We start from the raw sequence: 11,011 nt of genomic DNA, 5'->3' as shown, positions 1-11,011 counted from the left end.
GGCGCGACACTGAGGGTTGTGATCCGTTGCCGGACACGAAAAAAGACAAAAACGGAAAAAAAAAAAAATTTTTTTTTTACCGGTATGGGCGCGACACTGAGGGTTGTGATCCGTTGCCGGACACGAAAAAAGACAAAAACGGAAAAAAAAAAAAATTTTTTTTTTACCGGTATGGGCGCGACACTGAGGGTTGCGATCCGTTGCCGGACACGAAAAAAGACAAAAACGGGAGAAAAAAAAAAAATTTTTTTTTTAAATCACTTTACAGCTTGTTCACTTTAAGACCATTAGTGCTATTCAAACACAAGATTTCCAAAGCAATGTCAACTTTAATTAAACCTACTAAAAGTGAAACTAAGATTATCAACATTTCCTTAGTATTTGGGTAGGATCTGAACCAGGATAGTTTCCCTGTCTTTACCTTTTTGAATGTATGTACTATATATTTGTTTTGCTTTTGAGTAAACATAATCTTAGAATTAACTGTTTTATAACAATTGTTCTCAAAGCTTTAACAGATTAAACAAATGAAGAGTGTCAATGCAGTAAGAAAAAAATTATCTCAAAAACATTCGAGACACATAAAAGCAGAACTAGAATTACTTTGAGTTTGATTAAATAGCTAATTAACCACTGCAATCATTTCTACAATTGCAAATCATCTATAAAGGTAAAGATTAGGTCCTACTTCTTTGTTAGACCATAATGTAGAAATGGTTAGACAGATTTCTCCAAATTTGAATGCCATCTTTGGAACTTAAATCACAGGCAATTTGAGGTACACAATTTGGGAATACCTTGAGTAGCACCTTGAAAACATAAGTAATCAACCTAGAGCCACTGAAACAGGCCAACATGATCTACCACATAGGAACAACAATCTATGCCATTCCATAAAGAGAAAATGATATGAGATTGAAACCAAAAGGCACAAAAGTAAAATCTCAAAATGCAGATAACTTAGTAGGTTAAACCATGCTAACTACATTTTTAAAGCATGAAAAATAATCATTTCAAGCAGTGCTGAAAGGCAAGCCAATTCTATTACAAAAATACAAAGCATTAAACAAAACATTATTATTATAAATCAGAAAATAATTAGAAAGACTTACATCAGCTGAATTAAACACATCTGGCAACAAAAAATTAAGAAGTGACCACAGCTCATGCAAATTGTTCTGAAGAGGTGTTCCAGTTAATAACAGTCGATTTGTAGTCTTGAATTCCCTCACTATTTCTGACAACTAAAAGAAAACAACCAAATTTATCATTGGAATATTCTGTATACTGAGCAAACTCTTAAATAAAGGCACAAATGATTTTCACATCTAAATATCAAATTACCTTAGATTTTTCATTTTTGATCCTATGAGCTTCATCTATAACTAAGTATCTCCAATTAAATTTTTTGAACACAGACTTCTCTTTAATAAGCATTTCATAAGATGTTACACATACATCCCACTCTCCTGGTAATAAAACATCTCTGACAAAAGCAGCCTGTGCAGCAAAAGAAAAAAAGTACATCATGCAGAAATAAACTACACATTAAAATAACTCTAATTCATAAAAGGGGATGGGAATACTAAAAAGGGGTAGAGTAGCTATATAGTATACAAGCATTTAGAACCAACTTTCCTACTAACAAAGTAACTTCGTCATTTAAAAGTGTCAGAGCCATTAGTAAAAAAAATATTGACAAAGTTAATAAGAGCAAAATTCAACAGACCAACTCTTAAAAATGTCTCCTTTCTATGATTCCACTAGGTCTTGAAATTCTCAGGAAACAGGTTTAGGCAAAAGAGAGTGGAGTTTTTAACATAAAGTAAGGAAGAGGACTGAAAGATAGTTTGCAGCATGAAACAGGTTTAGGCAAAAGAGAGTGGAGTTTTTAACATAAAGTAAGGAAGAGGACTGAAAGTTTGCAGCAAACATTTTCATTCCTTTCAGGATTTATAGATGCAAAGGGAGAAAAGAAATGTAGACTCATCACTGATAGCTAAATAAAGAGAAAACAAAGTATGTAGTCATTCAATACAATATTAATAAATTTCCAAATCTGAGCTCTATATTTTTAAGAGTGTCATTATTTCCAAGTCTTCTTCCTAAAAAGATGTTGTCAATGAATCAACAGTTTAACTTATTTTGGCAGGTATAACAATTCACCAAAGTACTATTAAACTGACTCAATCCATCTTTAAAAACTACTATTCTATGACTACTACCACTACACACATTAATCTCTAAAAATCTGGCTCCTTAAATTCCCAACCATCTCACAAACTCAAAATCTATTTCAAACACAAGAAAATACTTTTAGAATGAGCACAGCCTTTGATTTTATACAACCACTCCCCAAAGGGGATAAATAAGCTATATTCTTACAGCTTTCTACAGTCTCTAACACCTTTTACCCAGTATGATTCTTGACCACCAATACATTCCATTTACAAATTACTCACATTTGTGAAAACACCTTCTCTTTTATCTTTCCTCCTGCTAACCCCTACCCCAAGCCTGAATTCAAATTATTTTAATATAAAAAATGTAATGAAATATAAGAAACTTACTCTTTGTTCTTTATCTCCTATTAAACAAACAGATCTCAGTGTTGGTACCCATCTCTTGAATTCACTCATCCAGTTGTGTAATGTAGACTTAGGAACCAAAACCATATGAGGACCAGGAATGTTTCTATAGTGTTTCATGTACCCAAGAAGGGAAATGGTTTGAAGAGTCTTTCCCAGGCCCTAAAAGATTTCAGAATAACCACAAAGGAATTAAAATAAAAACAGTATGCTATATTTATACACTTTTCAACATATATAGGGACGTTTCAAAGAAACACTACATGATTATAATGGCTAACATACAAGAACTTAATACATATCAAAGTTCATGAGTATTATATCATATAATCTTCATAAGACCATAAGGGAAGTACTATTATCACCCCCATAAGGCCCAGAAAGCTTAAGTGACTTTCCCAAGGTGACCTGTAAGAATTAGATTTAAAAAGCATTTCCTCTGACTTCATCATACTTTCTCCAACCAATTAAGTGTTTTAGCATTACTGCGATTAAGAAAAACTTTTAAAAACATTCATTACATAACTAGTAAGTAGTGAACAAGAGATAAAATGTTTTATGAGACAGAACTGTACAAGCTGCCACCTTGGAAAAAATTAACATTTACTGGTGATAAATATTCAATGACCCCACTTGTGTCTTATAAAAGTGGACAAAAATGTTTAAATCATTGTACTACAAATGTCAACCAAAAGCATCTTCTCCATGTACTTTTTTTACTTATTACACTTTCATAGATGATAATTCCTCACAACTGAAGTACAGATCTTATTTATGCGACTAAAACAAGCTACTTATGCCAACCAGGTCAGGAGAGAATTAGTTTGCTAACAGTTCTAAATTGTAGTAACAAAACTTTGTTATATTAACTTTTATAAGTGTAATATATAAAACACATTAAATTATGAAATATAGCCTTTGAAAAAACTACAAAAAACATACCATTTCATCTGCAAGGATACCATTGATGCCATTCTCATACAAAGAAATAAGCCAATTTAATCCTCGGACCTGATAATCTCTCAGTTTACCCCATTTTACATCTATGAACAAAAGAAAAAACATAATGCACATTTTAAAGACAAGAAATACAACACAGTCCCCTTCATCTGATACTCAGAGATTTAACTTGGGCCTAAACGTGCCTACTGACTTTTCTTTCTTCACTACTCTCGCATAATGGGAATTCTGCAGGTCCAAGTCACTACGTAGTTGCTGTGGTCTGGAAAAGAGTAGGAGCAGATGGACATGGAAGACAACCACGTGTAAGAAACATGACTGGGCATCAGAGTACCCACCTCAATCACTCAGTTCCTCTGTTACCCATATACTGGTCCTAAAGACTCTTTGGCCTCTTCTCTGTTTAATGTTATCACAAGTGTTTCTAACCAAGTGTTTTCACATCTTTCATGAAGACCAGATAGAGGCTCTCTGATGATTTTATTCTCCTCCTAGTAAAAAGGGGTAAAAAGGAAATTCCTTTGCCCTTCATAAGTCATTTTTCCAATAGTTCTTACATAGAGAGACATCACCTCTTTCAGGGTATACTGCTTATTTTGCCCCCCAGAATAACTACCAAGTACACACACCACAATCACCTGTTTTTTAATGTGAACATTCTGCACCCCATCTCCTTTTGAAAAACAATGCTTAATGATAAAAAGCTAACCAATGCTGGGAAAACTAATTACAATATAGAAATGTGAGAAAAAAATAACCCAAACCATCTAAATTTCCTTTCCTCCTCATGCTATACATTTCTTTCTGGCTTCTAGCTCCATCAATAAGTGAGAACTGGATACTCTGAAGCAAAAAAAAAAAAAAAAAAAGTATACACCTTAAATGGATTGCTAAATTTCTAACCAGGTACCACCTATCTGGCTGAAGTTCAATTTCCTAAGAGTTCAAGATTATAATAATTAAATAACAAATCCAAATATCATGTCCTATACTAACCTTTACTATTTATTTATTCACACAACCACTATGATCACACAAACCAGTCATCAAGTGACAGGAGGAAGAGGTCAGGAAAGAAAATGCTAGGCTTCAGTAAAGACAAAGGGAAGTCTCTACGCGACCAGACAATCAAGATGACAGACAGATAAAACTTAAAGCTGGTTAAATACGCTTTCTTTTGGAAAATCCTTAATAACAAATATATTTCATAAAAAAGTCAAAATACAGAAGTATCAGGGGATGAGTAAGTAAATGTCTTCATAAAGTGGTTTTTTTTTTTTTTAAATTAGTTTTCTTATCTGGGACAAATAGAAAGCGAAACCATTCCTAGTTTTACATACAGGCATACCTAATTCTAAGAGCTTGGTTCCAGACCACTGCAATAAAGCCAGTATTGCAATAAAACATGTAACATGGATTTTTCATTTTCCAGTGCATATAAAAGTTAGTTATGTTTACACTATACTATAGTCAAGTGTGCAATAGCAGTATGTCTAAAAAAACAATGCACATACCTTAATTAAAAAATACTTTATTTCTTAAAAATGCTCACGATCATCTGAGCCTTCTGGTGGAAGGTGTTCCTCAATGTTGATGACTGATGATAGATCAGGGTGGTGGTTGCTGAGGGCTGTCACAATTTCTTAAAATAAGACAACAATGAAGTGTGCTGCTTCATTTCTCTGTAGCATGTGATGCTGTCTGACAGCATTTTATACCCACAACAGAACTTCTTTCAAAATTGGAATCAATTCTCTCAAACCCTACCACTGCTTTATCACCTAAGTTATTTAATATTCTAAACCCTTTGGTGTCATTTCAACAATGTTCACAGCATCTTCACCAGTAGATTCCAACTCAAAAGTCCACTTTCTTTGCTCATCCATAAGAAAAAACACCTCATCCGTTAGTTTTTTCACAAGATTGCAGTAGTTCAGTCACATCTTCAGTCTCCACTTCTAATTCTCATTCTCTTGCTATTTCCAACACATCTGCAATTACTTCCTTCATTGAAGTCTTGAACCTCTTAAATCATCCATGAGAGCTGGAATCAACTTCTTCCAAACTCCTGTTAATGGTGACATTTTGACTCCTTCCACGAATCACAAATGTTCTTTCATAATGGCATCTAGAATGGTGAATTCTTTCCAGAAGGTTTTCAATTTACTTTGCCCAGATCCACCAGAGGAATCACTATCTATGGCAGCAACAGCCTTACTTACAAAATGTATTTCTTAAATAATAAGACCTGAAAGTCAAAATTACTCCTTGACCTATGGTCTGCAGAACAGATGTTGTAATGACAGGCATGAAAACAAAAATCTGCTTGTACATCTCCATCAGTGCTCTTGGGTGACTAAGTGCATCGTCAATGAGCAGTAATACTTGGAAGGAATTTTTTTCTGGGAAATAGGTCTCAACATTGGGCTTAAAATAGTAAACATGCTGTATACAGATGTGCTATCATTCATGCTTTGTTGTTTCATTAACAGAACAGAGGCAGAGTAAACTGAGCATAATTTTTATACGCCCTAGGATTTTCAGAACGGTAAATGAGCACTGGCTTCAACTTAAAAGTCACCAACTGCATTAGCCCCTAACAAGAGAGTGATTCATGCTTTGTTGTTTCATTAACAGAACAGAGGCAGAGTAAACTGAGCATAATTTTTATATGCCCTAGGATTTTCAGAACGGTAAATGAGCACTGGCTTCAACTTAAAAGTCACCAACTGCATTAGCCCCTAACAAGAGAGTGAGCCTATCCTTTGAAGCTTTGAAGCCAGGCACTGACTTCTCTCCTCTGCTATAAAAGTCCTAGATAGCATCTTCTTCCAACAGAAGGTTGTTTTGTCTACACTGAAGAACCGCTATTTAGCATAACCACTTTCATCAATAATCTTAGCTAGATCTTCTGGATAACTTGCTGCAGTTTCTATATCACTTTCTGCTTCACCTTGTACTTTTATGTTATAGAAATAGCTTCTTTCCTTAAACCTCATGAACCAATCTCTGTTAACTTCAAACTTTTCTTTGCAGCTTCCTCACCTCTCTCAACCTTCCGAGTTGAAGAGGGTTAGGAGCTTGCTCTGGATTAGGCTTTGGCTTAAAGGAATGTTGTGGCTGGTTTAATCTTCTACCCAGACCACTAAACTAAAACTTTTTCCATATCAGCAATATGGCTGTTTTGCTTTCTTTTCATGTGTTCACTGGAGTAGCACTTTAAATTTCCTTCACATACTCTTCCTCTGTATTCACAACTTTGCTAACTGTTTGGCACAAAAGACATAGCTTTTGGCCCATCTCAGCTTTCAACATACCTTTCTCATTAAGCTTAATCATTTCTAGCTTTTGATTTAAAAGTGAGAGACATGTGACTCTTCCTTTCACTCAAACACTTAGATGCCATTGTACGGTTATTAATTGGCCTAATTTCAATACTGTTGTGTCTCAGGGAATAGGGAGGTCCAAGGAGAGGGAACAGCCAGTTGGTGGAGCAGTCAGAACACACACAACATTTATCGATTAAGTTAGCCATCTTAGATGGGCATGGTTTGTGGCATCCGAAAACAATTAAAATAGTAACATCAAAGACCACAGATCAACATAACAGATACAATAATAAAAAGTTTGAAATATTGCAAGAATTACAAATATGTAAAAAATATGACAGAGACGAAGTTTAGCACATGCTGTTGGGAAAATGGCATCAATAGACTTGCTTGATACAGGGTTGCCACAAACCTTCAATTAGTTTAGAAAAAAAAAGCATTACATGTGAAGCACAGTAAAACAATGTATGCCTATAACTTAGGGCAATAATAAACACAATGGCATTTTATACACCTTTGAAATACAGCACCACTATCATATAACATTCTATGTGCTCCACCAAAAAAAACCTGAAGCTTATTTCACAACCAATAAATATGTAAAATTATTAAAAATTCCCTTTACAAATTATAGCTAAGACAAATCCAAAACATTAATCAAAGGATGTTTCAAAGGGGGAATTTTTAAAAACCAAGTAATTAAGTGTGCTTAACATACATGATGGAGAGTCTTCAAATCGAGTGCAAACATTGGTTGCTTTGGAGCTTTCTGTTAATAGTTCTTCATCCTCCTCTTGCTCCGTTCTACGGTGTCGGTAGCTGTCAAGTTGAAATGAAATCATGTGATCTGAATTCTGGCTTTAATTTTAACTATTAGCTACTATTTCAACATAATAGTCAAGTAGCTGACCAAGATTCCACAATAATGTTTTTAACATACATCTAAATTAAGCCTAAAACATGAACAGTAGAACCTATTAATAAATTTAAATCCAAAATGTTTTACATGCTTATCTAAAATATACATAAAATTGTTATAAAAACAGAGTAATATCACAGATTAACCAGAACCTGATAAACTCAAATGTGACAGTCTAATTTCAAAGAAATAAGTAGGCAATCTCATATTTTACATTTCAAAGTTACCTTTTTAAGTATTTTTGCCATGGAAATAAAAAGTTCTAGAAACTAATTTTTAAGACTATGACTCTGACCAAAAGCTGTGGACTTAAGAGTCTAAGCAGTGACTCAAGGACTCATCAGAATTATTCAAAAAGCTGTTTAAATACACATGTGCAGAATCTACATTCCAAGAGTCAGATACATCCTGTTAAAAATTGATTTTCTGAAGTTATAATACTGCCAGATTTCTTAATCTTTAAAGGGTTCAGGTGAGTAAAGAAACTTCTCCCCAATTCTGGAGCCAATTTCCTAATTTTACGCTTTTTTTTTTAAAGATGATGGTAAAAGGATCTTAACCCTTGACTTGGTGTTGTCAGCACCACGCTCTCCCAAGTGAGCTAACTGGCCATCCCTATATAGGGATGCAAACGCATGGCCTTGGTGTTATCAGCACCACACTCTCCCAAGTGAGCTACGGGCCAGCCCCTCTAACTTTACACTTTCGACAAACATTTTCATCTAATTTAGAAAACAGCAGATAGGCCCTATTGAGATCTCTAAATCTAATTTACAGCTTAATTTCTACCAAAACTACATGCTTGGTGAAGAGGATAAAGCAGCCTTCCAAGAAAGCAGCATTCCTCCGAAATTCAGGCCAAAGCAATAAATACTCAAGGGCCTTTCTGTTTGTTATAAATGGTTCTAATCAAAATGTCTTAGTGTATTATTTCTTGCACTTCTCTGCATTTTGCCCTTATGAAATTGAGTGCAAATATCTACCCCCACCCCCAATTTACTCTCCATAAACAGAAGAGAACTTCAACATTGTTATTTTTATATAATTGCCTTCACAATATATCATTCAGATGGTTGATTATTATGGTTATGGTTATGTTGATTATTGTGGCTGGGATGTGCTTTACTGCTTAAAATTGAGGTATCATTGAGTTTAACTGTGAATGGTGGGAAAAAAATGTATGTTATGTCCTTATACTCAGGCACTATACTCCTTTTCCCCATTAACACTATTTAATAATAAGTAGATCAAGCTGAACAATTTATTACATATTTCCTACATAATATCTTTAATCTTATAGGATAATAAAATAGAATAACAAAATAGAGGGCCGGCCTGGTGGCGCACTCGGTAGAGTGCGGCGCTTGAGAGCGCGGTGGCGCTCCCGCCGAGGGTTCGGATCCCATATAGAGACCGGTCCGCTCACTGGCTGAGCGCGGTGCGGACGCAACACCGAGGGTTGCGATCCCGTTGCCGGTCGCGGTGCGGGTGCGACACTGAGGGTTGCGATCCCGTTACCAGTCACGAAAAAAGACAAAAAGGGAAAAAAAAAAAAAGAATAACAGAATAGAAATGTGTCTTCTCATGACATCATACTGACTATACCATAACAATATCTATTACAATAGTTGCCATTTCCAGTGCTTGATGTTGATGATATTTAAATAGCTACAAGCTTCTCAAGTCTGAAACAGTAAGTACAAAGTTATAATAAAGTTTCATTAATATTAAAATAGTGCTTTGGTTACTTACAATGGATAAGGAATAAGATATACTAAATGAGTGGGATACCCCAAATAAAATTAAGGTATTAGGTGTATGATGATAATCCTTTTGAAATAAAGATCATACTTCCCTGTTTTAATAAACTGTGTAGTGAATTTAATATTGTGATAGCAGTATGTATTTCCTTCTTTTAGATAATCTTGTGTATTTTAATTACTGATCACATTTCAACTTTCACTTTGGAAATTACACATAGACATTCCAGGGAACCGAGATTGCCTGAAATCTATTAATCATTACTAATTAATAGCTTAGTTTTCCAACCAGCACAAAAATCTGATAGACTTATTCTCAACGAGCACCTAATGATGGCATACAACTTGACACTTCAATTTATATAAAGACAACTAAGTACGTAACAAAAATTTTAAACAAACTTCTGTGGCATAAATCATCACAATATTCCTCAGACTTCAGATAAAAGTAATACTCTCAGTGCATGTATGTGGCTTAAGAAACTAGAGCACACCAAAGTCAGATCCAAGTTTAAGCCCAGATTATTCTAACTCCTTTTATGTAATGTTAAACAGGCCACTTAACCTCTACATTTGTTTTCTCTCTAAACAATGGCAAAACATCTGAATTCCCTACTCAGATGGTTGTTGCAATCCATAAACTATATAATGCTATAAAAAAATAAGACATTATGGATACATTATGGATATATCTTATACATTTATGGCTACAACCTACCAAGACAAATGGGGCCAAATAAATAACAGCATGAAATAATTTTATGCTTCTAATGAAGAATTCAAAAAATAAGTCTGGTTCAACTATGAAGTAGAAACTATTACTCACTCGCCAACTGACAGCAAGTTCTGTTTCTCATCCTTTTTTATTCGTGGACGCCCTGGTTTCATCTTCAAAGGTGAAGTTGGAGTCTTCTGAGCAGCAGGCTGAATGAAATGTGCAAACAGCTCTGTCTGCTTTAATAAATACTCAAATCTATTTGCTCGGTCAGTTTGCTGGAAAAAAATTTAAGGCACATTTTATCAGACTATTAATAAAACTTCAGAAATAGACTCAACATTTCTTCATACAATGAACTCAGCAGTAAAAAGGTACAAACTATTGATACCTGCAACAACACAGATGAGTCTCAAAAGCACTATACCAAATGAAAGAAGCCAAACACAAAAGACTACATACCGTATGATTCTCCTTATATGAAAATGCTAACTAGTGATAGAAAGCGGATCAGAAGTGGCAAGGGGGTAGAGGCAAGAAATGACTGCAAAGAGGCAGAAGCAAAGTTTTGGAGACGATGAAACAACATGACTATGGTGGTGTTTAAATGACTGCATATACTTGCCAAAACTCATTATATTGCAAATTTTTTTTATGAAAACTATACTTCAATGCAGGTGACCAAAAAAGCTTTTTTAAAACACTTAAAGACATTGTGCAATACAAATGAATTTATTCAG

The 11,011-nt window shown here is 34.6% G+C and overlaps 1 protein-coding gene across 1 annotated transcript in view; it reads right to left on the bottom strand.

The window, feature by feature from the left end:
• The window catches only part of SMARCA5 (SWI/SNF related, matrix associated, actin dependent regulator of chromatin, subfamily a, member 5), a 49,373-nt gene that overhangs the window by 28,103 nt on the left and 10,259 nt on the right, over positions 1 to 11,011 (bottom strand). The window contains exons 3-8 of the mRNA XM_008590452.1: positions 10,383 to 10,549; positions 7,596 to 7,696; positions 3,531 to 3,631; positions 2,571 to 2,750; positions 1,345 to 1,500; positions 1,113 to 1,244 (exon numbers count right to left, since the gene is read on the bottom strand). Of these exons, the coding sequence (XP_008588674.1) occupies positions 1,113 to 1,244; positions 1,345 to 1,500; positions 2,571 to 2,750; positions 3,531 to 3,631; positions 7,596 to 7,696; positions 10,383 to 10,549 (837 nt within the window). The remainder of the gene's footprint in view (positions 1 to 1,112; positions 1,245 to 1,344; positions 1,501 to 2,570; positions 2,751 to 3,530; positions 3,632 to 7,595; positions 7,697 to 10,382; positions 10,550 to 11,011) is intronic.

The sequence above is a fragment of the Galeopterus variegatus genome, unplaced genomic scaffold, assembly GCF_000696425.1.
Source record: "Galeopterus variegatus unplaced genomic scaffold, G_variegatus-3.0.2 Scaffold6110, whole genome shotgun sequence".
Classification (NCBI taxonomy): Eukaryota; Metazoa; Chordata; class Mammalia; order Dermoptera; family Cynocephalidae; genus Galeopterus; species Galeopterus variegatus.
Note: the sequence above shows the minus strand (reverse complement) of the source record. Positions and strands in the feature narration are given on the sequence as shown.